General features: G+C 39.4%; 1 protein-coding gene and 1 pseudogene across 1 annotated transcript; both read left to right on the top strand.

Moving 5' to 3' along the window:
• Positions 1 to 1,466: 1,466 nt before the first annotated feature.
• LOC142608475 (E3 ubiquitin-protein ligase RSL1-like) lies at positions 1,467 to 5,512 on the top strand. The gene is made up of 3 exons (XM_075780254.1): positions 1,467 to 2,261; positions 3,333 to 4,102; positions 5,018 to 5,512. The coding sequence occupies exons 1-3, from the start codon at positions 1,509 to 1,511 to the stop codon at positions 5,196 to 5,198; spliced, it is 1,704 nt and encodes a 567-aa protein (XP_075636369.1). The 5' UTR covers positions 1,467 to 1,508; the 3' UTR covers positions 5,199 to 5,512.
• An 851-nt stretch (positions 5,513 to 6,363) lies between these two features.
• LOC142606003 (E3 ubiquitin-protein ligase RSL1-like) overlaps positions 6,364 to 18,139 on the top strand; it is a 41,749-nt pseudogene continuing 29,973 nt past the window's right edge.

Genomic DNA, 18,139 nt, shown 5'->3' with positions numbered 1-18,139 from the left:
ACAAAACTGGGCCCTTTTAGCAACCCAAGTCACTAAAGGGACGATTGTCTTTCTTAAGGAGAAAGGAAACCGGGATACTACAGTCTAGGGTTTTGGAGTCAATAGACTCTTAGCCCTAGCCTGAGAACATGACACTCATTTTAATAATGTTGGTCATTTGTGGATGTGGTTGATCAAATAATGCAAAGAAAAAATGACCTAAAGACTGCAATATTTTTCACAACCAGCTAGATGATTTGAAATAAGCAAAATGAGGCTCGCTACGGTACTTCACGTCGTGATCCCCCCTTCTCTAGCCATGTCTGCTGCAACCCATGCTTTAGAATATTTTGAAGCTAATTATGGAAGCTTGTCTTGAGTATTTGTAAGTTTGTCTTGTTTTCTTAGGCATTCCTTTATGTAAATTTGTATATAGTTGTTGCATTGTTGTTAGGTGAAGAGAAAGCTCTGTAGCTAGTACAATCTTAGCATTGTTGATCTATGATGCAGCCTTGCTTTTGTATAAATTTATTACTTTCTTTGAATAAAATTCTACTGTTTATTCTCAATATATATATATATATATATATATATATAGACACACACATATTAAATGAAGTACCAACGTTCATTTTTGAATTTTTGTCTACTCTTAAAAAACCATTGTAATAATTTGTTGGATAAACTACTTATTTAGGCCTTATTCTTTACATAATATATTAATTTGGTCCATACCATATTAATTGTGTCAATTTGGTTCAAAACATTTCAGTATCATGTCAATTTAATTCTTGTCGTTATCTCTTAGAAAGAAATTGCTGACATGACAAACTGCAAAAATAATAAATTAGTTTTCGTTAATGTGACAATAAAATAATTTATTATTTTTACCGTTTGTCACGTCAGTAATTTTCATCTAAAACAAAAAAATATGGATTAAATTGACAAAATACTAAAAAGTTAGGAATCAAATTAACACAATTGATAAATTATAGACCAAATTAAAATAGGGTGTAACGGGCAAAAATTGTAGAGTTTATTTTTATTTTTTGGTTGTATTTATCTCTTAAATTTATAGCGGTAAGACTAAAAACTAGGAAAGAGAATTTACTTCTGCTTGAAGGAAAGGAAATTTTTTTTTTTTTTTTTTTTTTGAGAAACAGGAAAGGAAATATTCTTGAGTAATATTTCCTACAATTTTACAAAATGTTAATGCAACAAGCTTCTTATTAATTTTCATTTTGATTTACAATTAATATCACCTTTTTCATTACTAATAATCACTTACCACCTTTCTAAAAAAATAATAATAATCACTTGCCACATTAGCAGTTTATAAATTTTTTTGTAAAATAATTTATAAGCATTATTCAATATCCATCGGGTGCGGTATTAATAAGGATAATAAATTAGTAAGGAAGCGTGTGATTTCCATTTTGTGAACAGGAAAAGACGGTTTGACCCTTACTTTCCAAACAAAGAAAGACAGGAAGCGTTTGCTCATTCGGCCCATTTCTCAGAAATTGCAAATGTCGAACAGAGACTCAGATCATCGGGAAGACGACCTTCAGTCGGTAATCCTCGAGCAACGCCGCGAGCTCATGGCGGCGCAAGCCCTAGACTCCGACCTCGACTTCGCCTTCCATCTCCAACTCCAAGAAGCCCTCGCCGCCTCTCTCGCCCTCCAACCTTCCACTTCTACTTCCACTGCCTCAATTCTCGAACCTCCCCACACCACCACCACCACCGAAAACGACGGCGTTTCGAGTTTCGCTGTTCTCCAATCCGACGAACTGGCTAAATTGGTGCAAGAAGTGAAGGACCGGGAAGCAAGCGAGTTGGAGATGCGGAGAGTGAGGGAAGATCTCAACCGTCGGATCCACGACGAGAAATTCGCGCGCGAGATACTGAGAATTCCGGAGGATGACTGGAAGGAGTGGGGCGGCAATTACGAAAAGCCCCTCCTCGGCGAGGGCTGCTCGAAATCGAAACCAGTGGCGGACAACAACAACAATAACGACGCCGTTTTCAGAATTTACACGAAAGGCTTGGTGAGCGTGGAAGAGATTAGGGGTGTGAAAACTGCGTTGGCGGGAATAGGCGTGGCGATCTGTGATCCGAGTGATAATGTGATATTCGAAGTGAGGAAACCACTTGTGGGAAATGGGATGAGCAAGAATGCTGCGGAAGCCAAAGCTTTGATCGATGGCTTAAATGCTGCTATCGCTTTGGAGTTGAAGCGTGTCACTGTTTATTTCGACTACAACCCGCTTTACCAATTTGTATGCCTCTCTCTCGCTCTCTCTCTCTTTGTTTTTCTCTTACTCGATTTTCGTGTTTTAATTTTTAATTTAATACATGTTTTATTATAGTTTTATTTTATGTATGAATTAATTATTAGAAAAGTCTGCCAAAATTGTCACATACTTTTATTTTACCACTGAGAATAAGTTGTGAGTGAAGGTGAGAGTGATCATATACTACTTTGAGTCAACTCCTTCATGCTGTGCCCATAAATGAACTGATGGTTATTACAAGTGTCTTGAGTCTTGACACTTCAAAGACTTTTTTTTTTTTTTTTAATATCAAAGCATTTATAGTTATGAGCAGTTTCTTCGCATTTATCCTTCATGATTTTAGTGCAAAAAGTGGGAAATGTGAGTCTATAATAGTTACATTTGGTTTCTCAAAAAAAATAATAATGGTTACATTTGGGAGAGGCTTAAGATCATTGCTTCCTGTGCATCTTACCGGCTGTACTGCACAAGGCACTGAACTCAAGCTGAACCTGTTATATTTAGGGGTTTGAAATATATTATTATTCTTATTTGATCCTTTTTTGGTGGAATTAAAATGTGAGTATTTTGGAGCATTTAAAAAGCAAACCCCAAAGAGTTTTTCTCCAAATAATAGCGTAGATGAACCACTTCGAAGGTTACTTCAACAATCAAATGCGAGCATAATTCCAATAAAAGAAATCTGTCGTGACCCACAATAAAATGGCCAGTTATGATGTTCACGGCCTCCCTCATTTTTTTGGGGCTTGGGACCGGATGTGAACAAAATGTGTGACACTGAGGAGTAAGGAGTAAGGACAGGCACAGGCAGAATTGGTGAATGATAATATTTATATGTTATATTTTGAAGTACCACTTTGAGAAGCTCTTTTTGTAGAGTTCTGTGGTGTCTTTTTGTTTGGAAAATGCTTTTTTTGATGATTACCTTAATGGTGGTATTTTTAATATCCTTTAATTCTAGAAATGTTTTATAGTTTTTACAACTTTGTTTTGGTCTTAAATATTTTTACATGCCCTCTTTATTGAGGTTGTAAACATTGTGTTTTACCAATGCAGGTTAGTGGAAGATGGCCACCAAAGCAGCGTAAGATTGCAGTGCTAGTAAATCAGGTGACTCTTCTCCGAAAAAAATTTATGTATTTCAACCCCAAGCTTGTGGCACGGAATGATGTTAAATTTGCATTTAAACTTGCAAAAGATGCAATAGTGTCTCAGGTTACCAGACCTGCAGAATCTAGCCATGGCAATAATCTAAATGAGGCTTGTGTAATTTGTTTGGAAGATGCTGATGTCAGTCGGATGTTCTCGGTTGATGACTGCCTGCACCGGTATTGCTTTTCTTGTATGAAACAGCATGTTGAGGTGAAGTTGCTTCATGGGATGGTGCCCAAATGCCCTCACGAAGGCTGTAAATCAGAGCTTGTTGTTGACAGCTGCAGAAAGTTCTTACCACCCAAGTCAATTGAGACCATGAGCCAACGCATTAAGGAAGCTTCAATTCCTGTTGCAGACAAAGTCTATTGCCCAAATCCAAGGTGCTCAGAATTAATGTCAAAAAGTGAAATTTTGGAATATAGCAAAGATTTTCTGGATGTTCAACGATCTGGAGCCAGGAAATGTGTAAAATGCCATGGCCTGTTTTGTATTGATTGCAATGTCTCTTGGCACAGTAACATGACATGTTTTGCCTTCAAAAGTTTGAATCCTCATCCCCCTGCAGAAGATGTAAAGCTGAAGTCTCTTGCTACAAGGAATCTTTGGCGCCAGTGTGTTAAATGCAACCATATGATTGAACTTGCTGAAGGTTGCTACCACATGACTTGCAGGTATTCCCTCCTATCCAAGTGTCATTATTGTTTTTTTTGGTTGCCAAAGGTCATTATTGCTTTTCTTTTTAATGCATGTAAGTAGTATCTTTATTTACATATAAAAAAATGTAGCTTCTAAGTACGTATATTTTAAATCCATTGTTTTGCATGTGGACTACACAAGAAGAAGAATATAAGTTTAGAGGATTATATATCTCTCTTTGTGGCCAAGTCTACATGATCTTGATGCCATAACTAGGTCTTCTTCTTCTTCTTTTTTTCTTTGCGATTACCTGCTTGCTCCTTTATTCTCTGTTTACATTACCTATTAAGGAAGTGGAGACTTTAGATGACATTTGTCTGTGAAACAGATTTGGTGGCTTAGTTGGAGTCCTTGGTGTTGTCATTAAAACCATTTGCTATCTTAACCTGTTATAAAAGAAACTTGGCCATCAAGGAATATGTTTATAAACAATGTGGCTGAATGAGAATGTTGGAGAAAAATATGCTTAAGATTGTTTTGTCATGCACACTGAGGACCAAGTCAGAGGCATTAAAAGAATTATGAGGCAACAAAATAAGGTAGATTGAGAATTGGAAGGCTTGATGGTCATGGATTCAGTGGAAGACAAGGTTGTACATAGAGATGAATGGGACTAATGTTACTACCATCTTGTTGCTGTTGTGTGTGTGTGCATAGGTTTCCCTCCCCCCCCCCCCCCCCCCCTTCGCCCTTTTATTTCTCACCAAAAAAAGGAAATCGTTTAGAGTTCATTCCATCTAAAGTTAGGTTCTGCATATTTATTAGTGATTTACTACTTGGAAGTTAGAACGGAAGCCTATTTAAATCTATCTAATAACCATTTATTTTCCCTTTTATGGTTACCTTTTGTAGTTGATTATATTGCTGCTTGTGATTTTATTGCTTTTCAGGTGTGGGTATGAATTCTGCTACAATTGTGGAGCTGAGTGGAAGAACAAGAGAGCGATGTGTTCTTGTCCACTTTGGGATGAGGATCACATTTGGCTTGAACAGGATAGAGACTTTGATGAAGACGAAGAGGATGAAGATGAAGATGATGAGTACTACGACTCTGATTCTGATTACTATTGAACAGACATCTTCCCTTCAACCCCCCCCCCCCCCTTTTTTTTCCCCTCTTCTATTCTTTTCAACTGCTTGCTCACAAGTCACGAATTTTTTCTTTTCATATTTTATTAGGGACAATGAAAGAAAGCATGAAAAATGGATGAGCAAAACAGAAAAGTAAATTTGAAGGAGACGGGATTATGCTCTATTGTAAAAAGCATTCATGTTGACTATTTGACATAATTTTAAGAGCTCACTTTATGGAGTTGGCCTCTCACAAGTACGTTGGCCCCATTGGCTTGGAGAGACCCTCTCCATAGAGTGGACACATTATATAACTTCTGCATCTTAAGAATGTTGAATTATGGTTTGGTATTGCTTTACGGTGTGGATGATTCTGCTAGGAGAAAGGAGCTCCTCCAATAAAGGTTCCTAAATTAAGCTGGACTTAAGGAGTAATTCCCATAATAAAAGGTTGCTGAAGCAGTTAGATATAGGCTAATTTGATTTTAATGGTGAGTTATGTATCACTGACTGCGTCTCTGTTTTACTTTACACTTAAACAACACACTTTCATAACATGTCTCGTATGCAACTACTTCGTGAGAGTTGATAGAATCAGAGAAGCTTGCTTAAGCAGATGGATATTGGCCGCATCAGTTCTTTTAAAAGATTTTTTCATCACTGCTCATCCTTAGTGTGGTGGTCATTCAACAAGTATAAATGCTTGTAGGGTGTGGTAGGCAATGGGCCAGGTTCAAGTCTCTAAGAGGGAACTTCACACACATATACACTTAGATTAAACTAGAGTAAAAATTTTATTTTGTATATAAAAAAAAAAAAAAATGAAAAAAAAAAGATTGTCTATTTTACCCAAAAAAAAAAAAAACTTATTTTTTCTATTTTACACTATCACTTTTACAAAACACTCATATTAGTACATCTATTATACACTGTTATATATAAATAATATTTTTTTATCTTATTTTAATATTATTTTATCCTATTCTATTGGCCTTTTCTCTCTACTGTTTCTTCTTTCTTTTTCTTCCTCTTCTTTCTTCTTATTTCTCTCATGATCAAATCAACTCTCCATCACAAGCACAACAAGCATCAAAACCCATAAGCACCATCGATCTCCGTCGAGCCACAAGCACCTTCCAGCACCGATCCACATGCGGCGATGACAATGGATGGGGATGAAATCGCCTCTCCAATCACCAATCCACGATCATCGATCAATGATCAACAAGCAATGATCCACAATCAAAGCACCACAAGTACTGATTCACGATCCACAAGCACTGTTCCAGTTGACCCACAACCACAACCACAAGTTTACAAAAATGCTCTCTCTGTCTCTGTTAGTGTGTGTGTGTGTGTGTGTGTGTGTGTGTGTATTTGATTTTAGGTTGATTTTGTGGTGTGTTCGTGTTGTAGTGGCGGTGTTTGGCGGTATTGGGCTGCGATGGTGGTGTTGGGCGGTGTTGAGTGGCGGTGATGTGGGTGGTGGTGCTGGGTCTGTGTGGTTGGCGGAGATTATTGGTTGAAGAGAGAGAGAGAGAGTCAGGGGAAGAGAGAATGTGAGGAGAAAAAAAATATTAAAATCATGTATAGAAAAGTTACAGTAATGGTGCATATATACACGATTATTGTAGGAATTTTATATATTTGCACACTTTTGCAAGCATTGGTCTGGATTTTTTTGTTTGTTTGTTAAAATGTGAAAAATTAAGCACTTTTTTAATTTTGCAAAACCAATGATATGGTTGCTCTAACATGTCTCATATTCAAGTCTTTTAGTTTGAATTCTTTGCTATGCATGCGAAGTTAGCATAGGACGTAGAACCTCTCCACCTTTCTTACTCAACCTTGACAGCAGAAATTGTAGTCCAGGAGTTGAAACCCTGTTGTTTAATTCTATTTTATTTCTTTGTTTATAAAAAATATGTATTTCAATTAATAATAAATTAAGTGCCTTTTAAAAAAAAAAAATTTATGAGTGTGTATTAAAAACTCTATTATTATTATTATTATTATTATTGATGGGATTATCGGTATTTTTTTTGAAGCTAAATAAACCAGTGTTTTTTTATTAAAAAAATTTAATAAAGGATGTTAGTTTTATCCATTTCTTGGTTTACATAATGATAAACATAGCTAACAGAAAGACAGGTGCCTCTTCTATAAACACACATCTTTGGCAATCCTAACTAAAGCATTGTTTGAGGCTATTTTTTTATAGCCCAAACGCAAAATAAACTTCATGTATTCGAATAAAAAAAATTGTTAAAGGCCCATTTACTCAAGATTAGATGAAATGGGTTTTGCCACTCACTAGTAAAGCCCAAAATTATACGAATGTAAAAGACTATCAAGCCCATTTCATGGACCCCTAGCTAATGTTTATTTTCGTACTCCTGCAAATTTAGCTAGCATTGTTTCCCATTGTTATGAATTTTGTTCCGTTCTGGCCAAAATGGACAGAAAATCTTGTACTAGCTCATAAACCTGAACAACAACCCCCTCTATTCTACCTCGGTGAAAATTTCGGGCTGTTTCAGGTTGTTTCGGCCATTTTCAGGTAATTCCGACCAATATTTGAGATTTGGCCGATACGAGTTTTGGCTTTTTTTTCCTATGTTTACTTGAATTTTTTCGACTAGGTAGGGACAAGTAGCAAGCCGATGTCGCTGCAAGAAGCTCGCAAGCACCACCACAAGTAGCAAAAACATTGATGTTACCGGTCTACTCTGTAGTCTACAACCTCACCTCCACAAAACTCATCCAAGATATGTTGTGTTATGACTTTAAACTTAAATTGAAGTTTTGAATTGGAAAAGTAAAGTAAAAGTAAATGAGGTCGGAGAGTGGGTTTATTGGGGAAAAAAGGACCACAAGATATCAAAATCTTCTGAATTTTACTGACATTAATGTGGTGTTTGGTACAAGGGAATTCATATTACTCCTAGCATCTAGATTTCTAAGAATGTGATTCATTACAATCTGGATGTTTAGGAATGTAGTTTAGGAATGCAGTTATTCTTATTTTTGGTTTCATCAGGAATCTATTAAGATTTTAGGAATGTGAGATAATAATGTTTAGTTTATTCCTAAAAATCTTAAATGAATTATTCATTTTTCCCATTTTATCCTTAGATTTGAATGAGAACTACCAAGTCCTTTAAAAAAAATATTCCTCTAAACAAATAATGAAAAAAAATATAAACTATTAATAATTTGTTGAGCAACACACATACAACAACAAAAATGAATACCTGGCAATAATGGAGGGTCTCCTTTAAACTTTTTTTTTTCCCCACAAGTGAAACCTAATTAGAATTTTGTTTAAGAATATATTAACAGGGTTGTTTATCTTGTTTATGTTATTTTGGCTGGAAAAGATAAAGACAAAGAAAAAGATATTGATGATTTGTTTTATATTTTATCTTAATTGCTTAAATGATAAAGAAAAATGGTTAAAATTGTCAATTTATAAAACATACAATTTTCTATAAGTTTGGGAATCTAGATACCCACCTATGTTAAAGGGAATACACATTTCTACTAAGAGGGGTTTAAAAGGAGAATTCATATTCTCTTGGCATCTGATTCTCTAATATGATTTGCAACTAAACATGAAAATTTTTAAATATTGCTGAGAGTTCTAAAATATTACCCCATACTAAACGTTACATAATAATTCTTAGGTTGAACCATGCTTGCGTTAAACAGTGTAATATCTTGGGTTTGGGGTTTAGTTATTGTCTTATTGATAAGGTGAAGATTGATCCTAATAATAATAATAATAATAATAATTAATAATAATTATTATTATTATTATTAGAAAAAGTTTAGAAACACAAAATTTCACAATTTTTTGTTACAATTATAACATGGTGTGAGATTGATGAAGAAAAAATAATAGTTAATTACTCATTGTTTGCTACCTTAAAATTATGACAAAAAAATTGTAAAATAATCTATGATCTAAAACTATTCTTATGAGATAAATTTATTTGGTACAAAATTATATATATAATATATAATATATATATTAGAATTTTTTTTTAAAAAATTTAAAATACCTTAAAACGGTACGTTAAAATTGGTTAATACTGAAATATTTCGTTCTTCTCAACTAACTTTTAGTTCGTTGGAAATGGAATTAATAACATTTCCCTTAAATGCCCACTCACGTCAGCTAGTTACAGTAAAACTTTTGTGATTTGATGTCTCTAGCGTCAGTCAAATACAGGGAAGAAGGAGTACCGGTAAAAAGGAGAAAATGTGCAAAGATAGGAGCATCTGGGAAATAGAAAAAGGAAGAAATAAATATGGTTTGAGATTTGATTAGATGTTGACATAATTTTGGCAGGTGAGAGGGAGAGAATAGAGGAAGAAAGGAAAATGAACGAATAAACCCAATCTCTTGGTCAATAATATTTTTGTTAATTTATTTATTTTTATTATTATTTATAAATTTTATTTTTTTATTGTATTTTTTTAATATTATTTCAATTAATTTTTACTTTTATTTGCAGTATTTTTATAAAAAATTTTTAACTTTAACAAAATAAGTGGATCTAAATTACACAATTATTGTAATTAAGGCCTGTTTAGTATTGTTATTTAAACAATAGTTTTTATTATTTAAACAACAGTACACGTATTTCTACTACACTTTTTTACTCACACGTATTTTCACAACACTTAAATAACGTTGCTAAAAATCTCTTACCAAACAGACCCTTTAATATAACGAATTGTAAATAGTAAAATTATAGATTTATACTTTTTTTCATCACTTACAACTTGTCCTGTTGACAAATTATGATAATAGTTGTGTAATTTGTTACTGTCAAAATAAAAAATTTAAAAAAATTGAAAAGGAAAAAAGAAAAATCAAATTTGGGTGGGTTTTACTCTAATCGTTCCGGCTTTACCGCTTTAGCTGATAAAGGCAAAAGACACTTCTGTTTCTCTTCTGTATTTTTTTTAGATAATAATAATAATAATAATAATAATAATAATAATAATAATAATAATAATTGTAAGTGCACAATTGCAGGTCCTCGAAACCGATTACGGGCCAAGGGAACAACCTTAAACAATATAATTTGTAGAGTGTGGGCTTGAAACCCAAAATAAGTGTTTGAGGATTAAATAGCAAGCCAAATATTATAAACACTTAAAAACGCAAAGAATGCTATAAGTCAATCTCTCGGACGTAAGCGAAGCTATTCTTATATAATTTCTCTCTCTCTTTTTCTCTTTCCTTTAGGTTACAAAGAGGGGGATCCTCTACTTCTGTCTTAGATTGCTCTTTAAATCCTACTTTCTTTTGAATACTTTGTACACGTGTTGCTTTACCTCCCACTTTAGCCTAGATATTTCTTTTCTCGTGCCTTTGAATAGTAACCAGAAGTTTCTCCACTGTTCGGGTGTCACTTCCCCATAAATGCGGCGGGGTGGTAGGTGCAGGGTCTTTAATGTGGAGGTGGCTGCCTTTATCTTTGACATTTCTTCAAAACACCGTGCTTCGGGGCATTCTAGGGTTTACCCCTTTTAACCATTGGCCTTAACCGTGTCATCCCCCAATCTTTATTACGAAATCCCGAGTTCTTCGGTGTCCATCCGAGGGTAAGTTCACCCTCGGCTAGATCCTCGGACCCTTGGCGTATGGGCCGACCCATAGTACCAACAAATTCTAAACCCAGTAGCAGGTCGGCCTTCCTTAACACGGCCCAAAAGGCCCACATTCTCATCAGGATCTTTTTGCCCCCCCACAATAGCCCCTCAAAACTCTAATTTTCGACATCCGAGGAGAAAAATAGGGTTTTGATCTAACGAGAATCCACTCCCACCACTTACTGAGCGATGGCACGTGTGGAAATCGTTTCGCGTCCCAGAAGATGCCACTTGGCGGTTTTATTTTCAAAAACGCGCGCATTTATTACTGTAAGTTACTCTTTGTCTCCCATGTTCAACGGTGAGATGGGCATCCAACGATCTTCGTTACTCCACGAAATTTTAGGCGGGACAAATATAATTTCGAGGCCGCCTTTTTGCACGTCGTGACGCTTCGGGAACCTGCGCCTTCATTTAATTCATCAGGGATCAATCCCATCAAAACACCAACAATCATTCTTTACCAGCAGAAAACCGTGGAAACCTGTACCTTCAACTTTGTAAGTTCTTGCTCTCTCTGTTTTTAACCTTTTATCCTCGGATACAGTCCTCGGCTGTCTTCGTAAACGTTCTCCCCTTTAGAGTTTAGCCTTTCGTTCTTTCTAATGGGTAGGTTTAAGTGTCTAGTTGATACCGCTGCTGGGATGGAAGGCTTTAGGGCCAAATACCGCATTCCCAGCGATGTAGGACTAAAATATTGCCCAGCAGAAGCCGTGGCCGGTTCTAGGAAAGAGGGAGAGGTTATCATCCCAATGATAGCCTTCATAGAGGGTGGGATGACCCTCCGATGAGACCTGTAACTAGGGAGTACCTTCGCAACCACAGGTTGTGTCCCGATCAGTGCCTCCCAAACGTTTTTAGAGTTTTGGGTAGTGTAGATGCTCTAAACGAGCAGATTGGTTTAAACCTCACATGGCACGATGTCGTGTTCCTATATGAGTCCCATAAACTTTCTAAGGTAGGTTATTATATTAAGTCTCGGTCCAGCACCGTTAGGCTAATCTCCTGTCTGCCCAAATCCAACAAAGGCATGAAGGACGACTACTTGATTGTGTCTGGGAACTGGCACGACGGCCTGCCAAGCCCGGTTGAGTGGGGGGATCCAGGTGCGATGCCGTAGGATTAATCTCCCCACAACACAACTTCTTATAACACACACATAAATGCATATTCACTCTTACTTAAACTTGTTTAATATTTGTGTGAATCTGACCATGTTTGTTTGTTTTGATGTCTTTTTTGCAGATAAGCAACACGTGCGTCCTCGTCTGAGCCACTGTAACGTCGCGGATCTAAACCGAGTACTTCGCTCCGAGGTGTTCGTCAGCGAGGACCTACAACTTAGAGCCGCCCATCTGATTTTAGGATACGATCCCATCTCCTCAAACTTCCAAGAAATAGAAAACGCCATAATCGCGGGAGACCGGAGACGAAGAAAAATAAACGTAGCCCGGCCGAACTTTTTAGACGACCGCGACCTCCCGGACGCGCCGACCACGGTTTTGTACACCCAACCTATCGCAGCAATTCCCTCCTGTGCACTCACAAGCAACTCGTCGTTCAGGAAGAGCGGGTGTCCTCTTCACACACACTCGACGACGAGATAGATCAATTCCGTCTCGGAAGACACCGAGGGACCTCGCGGGAACCGGTTTGTGGTACTTTCGGACGAGGAGGAAGAAGCCGCGAGGCCTCCGGAGAACCCAGGGCTTGTGATTGCCTTACGTGAGGACGGATCCGAAGAAGACATGGGTAGAATGCGGGGCCTCCTTTCCAGACGGAAGCTGCTAAGGTTGTAGAGAAGAAGACGGGGACATCCTAAGTTCCCCAGCTTTACCACCTCCCCCTCCTCCCGCTCGAGCCAAAACTTCCAAGAGGGGATCCCGGGGAAAAGAGGAAGGGGGGATACCGAGGGGGACACTTAATAAGGACCCAAGAAACCATGACAACAACTCCCACCGGCCCAGCGGCAGAAGCTCGGACAAAGGCAAGGGCGAGCCCGCTCGGTTGAAATCGGGGGAATTCGGACGGGCCGGGCTGAAGTGCGCCGAGCGCGACCACCTGGTCCCCGATCTAAGGCGCTGGACGGTGCACCCATCTCCTGCCGCGGTCCAGTATAAGGGCGGTTCAACAAGGCCATGCCCACCACTTGGCCGAGGTTTTGGAACGCCCTCTCCTTGCCCAAGGACATGGAGACCTTGGAAAAAATGGGCCAAGCCAGACTATTCCTCTCATTGAAAAGAGACTTAGCGTGGTAAGTTTTCCCCTTTTTAGGAAGATTCCACTTTTAACAATATTTATAAGTAAGTTTGTTTTTTTACTATTCCTAACTCCATCATCCTTTGTTCCAGGCTATCCAGGAGGTCTTTGTAGCCGAGAAGTTTATAGAAGACACTCGGAAGGTAGCCGAGCTGAGCTCGAAATCGCTGGAAGCTCGAGAAGTCCTTGGGCACGGCCCACTTGCCTCGAGAATGAGAAGCTGACCTCGGAGGTGGCGGATCGAGGAGAGAGAAAAATGGGGTCGAATCAAACTTGAAGACCATGAAGACCGGATCAAAGGACAGCGCAAGCTCCTTCATGAAAGAGATGAAGAGCTCTCCCAAGCTCAAAGGGAGTGCTCGGATGCGAAAAGCAGCTGGCGCTGATGAAGGAAGAAGCCAGCTCCTTCCAGCTCTCTCTCAAGCCCAAGCGGGCAAGTTTCGATGAAGGGGTAGCAACCACCGAGGAGCTGACAGAGGAGTTCGCGGCTTTATGCGCGCGAATCCTGTCAAAAAGTATGGGGGGAAGCTTTAAACGTAAGCGGGGAGTTCCCCAATCTTCGGATGCGAGGAAGTCGAGAACGTTTGGCTTCCCCTAGAAATAAGGAGATTGAAGAGGCTCCTGGCGCTACAGTGCTACCCCGAGACAACTCTTCCTGCTCTACCTCCGGAATGGCCCCAGCAGGCAAACTCGATCCTACCAGAACCTTCTGGTTCCAACAAAGAGAAGGAAGGAGGAGGGGATGCAGAGAAGGACTTGAACCGGACGGTGGAACCTAACGTCTTTCCGGCGAAGGACGCAGATAAGGGAAAGCAAGTTTTGACACCCTTTGAGCTGGAGTTGAGGGAGACCGAGGGCACTAGTACCTCTCAGCAAGACCCCCCTACAAAAGCTTAGGGCCTATCTTTAGGACTTCTCTTTTTCCATGTTTGAATTATATATATGTAATGTATATTTGATTAATTAATGAAGAACAATTTCATTTTGCTTTTCACTTGGGTTGTATCTGTTTTACTTTACTTTTTTTTTTTTTTGTATTTGTTATAAAGACTGCCATTAGCACATAATAAAAATTTCGCAGAGTAAACAAATCTAACTCCAAGGATTGCACAAACATAACTTCCACATAATCATATGCACATTATTAAAGATTTAACAAAAGGTGGTATGGTTGAAATGTTTAAACAGTGCCTTTGATTAAAAAAAAGAAGATCCTGTATAACGATTAAAGTCCGAGGGCCTTTCCTTACACAAATTTGCTTGACATTTAAGGATATAAGACTCAAGATCCAAATTAATAAACAGCAACGCATTAACACCCAGGCATAATCAGAACTTAACTTTAATCAAAGTCGTTGTCCAAAGATGAGTCTTAACCAATCTTTCGTTTAATTCTTAAGAATTATAACTTCAAATGTTAATTTTCCCAAAGTAGGAGGTCCGAAGACCCGGCATAACTAAGGTTCTGTTTAACAAACGACAAGACATCAATTTCCACAAGGTTTGTGATCCGAGGATGACACTTAACCAAGTTTCTGTTTGATTCTTAAAAATTGTAACTTCAAATGTTAATTTTCCCAAATTAGGAGGTACTAAGACCCGGCATAACTAAGGTTCTGTTTAACAAACGACAAGACATCAATTTCCACAAGGTTTGTGATCCGAGGATGACACTTAACCAAGTTTCTATTTGATTCTTAAAAATTGTAACTTCAAATGTTAATTTTCCCAAAGTAGGAGATCCGAAGACCCGGCATAACTAAGGTTCTGTTTAACAAATGACAAGACATCAATTTCCACGAGGTTTGTGATCCGAGGATGACACTTAACCAAGTTTCTGTTTGATTCTTAAAAATTGTAACTTCAAATGTTAATTTTCCCAAAGTAGGAGGTCCGAAGACCCGGCATAACTAAGGTTCTGTTTAACAAATGACAAGACATCAATTTCCACGAGGTTTGTGATCCGAGGATGACACTTAACCAAGTTTCTGTTTGATTCTTAAAAATTGTAACTTCAAATGTTAATTTTCCCAAAGTAGGAGGTCCGAAGACCCGGCATAACTAAGGTTCTGTTTAACAAATGACAAGACATCAATTTCCACAAGGTTTGTGATCCGAGGATGACACTTAAACAAGTTTCTGTTTGATTCTTAAAAATAATAACTGCGAGCATCAGAGCTACCCATAACTTTGAAATATTAATTGACAAAAGCTCATTTCATTAATAATAATACCTTCTAAGATTATTTACATTCCATGGACGTGGTACAATTCGTTCGTCTAGGTCAGCCAGCCTATACGACCCTATGCCTGCTATTGAAACAATGCGATAGGGGCCTTCCCAGTTAGGTCCCAGCTTACCCCAAGCTGGGTTCTTAGAAGTGCCTACAACTTTCCTTAATACAAGATCACCAAGCGCAAGTGGCCTTAGCCTCACGTGGGCGTTGTAACCCCGTTTTAGCTTCTGTTGATAATAAGCCATCTGGACCATCGCTGCCTCGCGCCGTTCCTCAAGCAAATCTAGGCCTTTTTCCAGGAGTCCATTGTTATTCTCAGGACTAAAGGAGCTGGTCTTTAAGGTGGGAAAACCAGATTCCAGAGGTATTACCGCCTCGGCTCCATAAGTCATAGAGAATGGAGTTTCTCCAGTGGACCTGCGCGGTGTGGTCCGATACGTCCACAGAACATGAGGGAGCTCTTCTACCCATCTACCTTTCGCATCATCCAACCTTTTCTTTAGCCCACTGACAATGACTTTGTTAACGGCCTCGGCCTGCCCGTTTCCTCAAGGATAAGCTGGGGTGGAATACCTATTTATAATACCCATGTCACCACAATACTTCCTAAAAGCCTTACTGTCGAACTGAACACCATTGTCCGAGATGAGTGTGTGTGGTATACCGAATCTGGTAACGATGTTTTTCCGGACAAACTTCTTGGAGTCAATATCTCTTATATTTGCTAAGGGCTCGGCCTCAACCCATTTAGTGAAATAGTTTTCCCACAGAAGCCATCTTTTATTGCCGCGGCTCTCGGAAATGGCCCCACAATGTCCAAGCCCCATTGTGCGAAAGGCCAGAGTGGAGAGAGGGTTAAGAACCCTCCAAGGGTTGGTGAATATTAGGAGCAAACCTCGACATGATCACATTTCCTGGCATAGTCTTGGGCCTCCCTTTGCATATTGGGCCACCAATAACCCTAGAGTCGAGCTCGCTGGGCCAAGTACCTTCCCCCAGTTTTGCTGCCACAAATCCCTTCATGCAATTCTTCTAGAAGCCCCTCCGTTAAATCAGGGTGTACACACAACAAGTACGGTCCTGAAAAGGATCGTTTGTACAGTTTTTGATCCTCGGACAGCCAGAAACGTGGCGCCTTTCGGCGTATCTTATCTGCTTCGGATTTGTCCTCAGGAAGGACATCATCCCTAAGAAAAGATACGACCAGATCGATCCAACTAGGTCCAGGCCTTATTAGATGGATAAGAGGCGCGTTGGTAATGACAAGAGAGGGCTCTAGCAAATCCTCAACGAGGATAACCCTAGGTAAACCTTGAGCCGAGGACGTTGCCAGCGTGGCTAAGGAGTCTGCATGGGTGTTTCCGCTCCGAGAGATATGAGTTAAGGCGAAGGAGCTAAATTGAGTTTGCTGACGCTTAACCTGGGCCAAATATTCCTGCATCCTTGGATCTCTAGCCTCCATGGTCCCCGTGACCTGTCCGACCACCAGTTGAGAATCCGAGAAGATGTGGATTTCCCTTCCACCCATTCTATGCACCATTTTCATGCCTACCAAGACCGCTTCGTATTCGGCCTCATTGTTAGTAGCCGAGAACGCCAATCTCAAAGATTTTTCGAAGACAATTCCCTCTGGGGACATAAGAACAAGTCCAACACCATATCCTCTTTGATTAGCCGCCCCATCCACATACATTTTCCAAATCGGACGCATGGCAGTTGTAATCACACCAACTGATTTTTCATCCATATGTGCTTCTTTTAGAGTTTCTTCCAGTAATGGCTCGGCAAATTCCGCCACCAAGTCAGCGAGGACCTGGCCCTTTACCGAGGTGCGAGGCTTATACTTTACATCAAAAGCCCCCTGGATGGTCCCCCACTTTGCTATCCTTCCTGAGTAGTCGGCGCTACGCAGAACTGCCTTGAGGGGCAATTGGGTCAGAACAACCACTGTGTGGGACTGAAAATAATGGGGAAGCTTTCGCGTGGCATGGACCACGGCTAGGAGCGCTTTCTCTAAGGGTTGATAACGTACCTCGGCGTCACCCAAAGACTTACTAACATAATATACCAGTCTTTGCACCCCGCTATCATCTCTTATCAGGACAAGGCTGACCGCGTGGACGGCCACTGCCAGATAAGCAAACAAAATCTCATGTGCCTCTGGACGAGAAAGAATGGGTGGCCGAGATAGATATTGCTTAAGCTGTTGAAAGGCTAACTCGCAGTCCTCGGTCCATTGAAACCCTTTCCACTTATTCAGCAGTTGGAAGAAAGGACGACACCGGTTAGGACCGAATATGAACCCGTTCAAAGCGGCAATCATTCCCGTCAACTTTTGAATTTCTTTTGGGTTCCGAGGAGGCTGCGGAATAAGCTGAATAGCCTTGACCTGCACCGGGTTTACCTCTATGCCTCTATGTGTAATCATGTATCCCAAGAACTTCCCAGACCCCACGCCAAAAGAACATTTTGAGGCGTTGAGGCGCAACTTGTACCTTCTCAGTATCTGAAAAGTGTCGGCCAAATCTTTCACATGTGAGGGGATTGTTTTGCTTTTCACCACCATATCGTCAACTTATACCTCAATGGTTTTCCCCAGGTATCCTGTTCGAACATTCGGTTATCATCCTTTGATAAGTAGCCCCAGCATTCTTCAGACCGAACGGCATGACCTTATAATGGTAATTCCCCGTTGGCGTAATGAATGCAGTCTTTTCCTGATCCTCCAGTGCCAAGGGAATCTGGTGATAACCCTGGAAGGCGTCTAAGAAACTCATC

The sequence above is a fragment of the Castanea sativa genome, chromosome 8 (assembly GCF_040712315.1).
Source record: "Castanea sativa cultivar Marrone di Chiusa Pesio chromosome 8, ASM4071231v1".
In the NCBI taxonomy this organism is placed as follows: Eukaryota; Viridiplantae; Streptophyta; class Magnoliopsida; order Fagales; family Fagaceae; genus Castanea; species Castanea sativa.
Note: the sequence above shows the minus strand (reverse complement) of the source record. Positions and strands in the feature narration are given on the sequence as shown.

Bases quoted from the DNA above. Each gene is read 5' to 3' on its own strand.
- LOC142608475 (XM_075780254.1), top strand. From the start codon at position 1,509: ATGTCGAACAGAGACTCAGATCATCGGGAAGACGACCTTCAGTCGGTA. The intron at 2,262-3,332 runs GTATGCCTCTCT...TTACCAATGCAG, and splicing joins ACAACCCGCTTTACCAATTT to GTTAGTGGAAGATGGCCACC. The intron at 4,103-5,017 runs GTATTCCCTCCT...ATTGCTTTTCAG, and splicing joins TGCTACCACATGACTTGCAG to GTGTGGGTATGAATTCTGCT.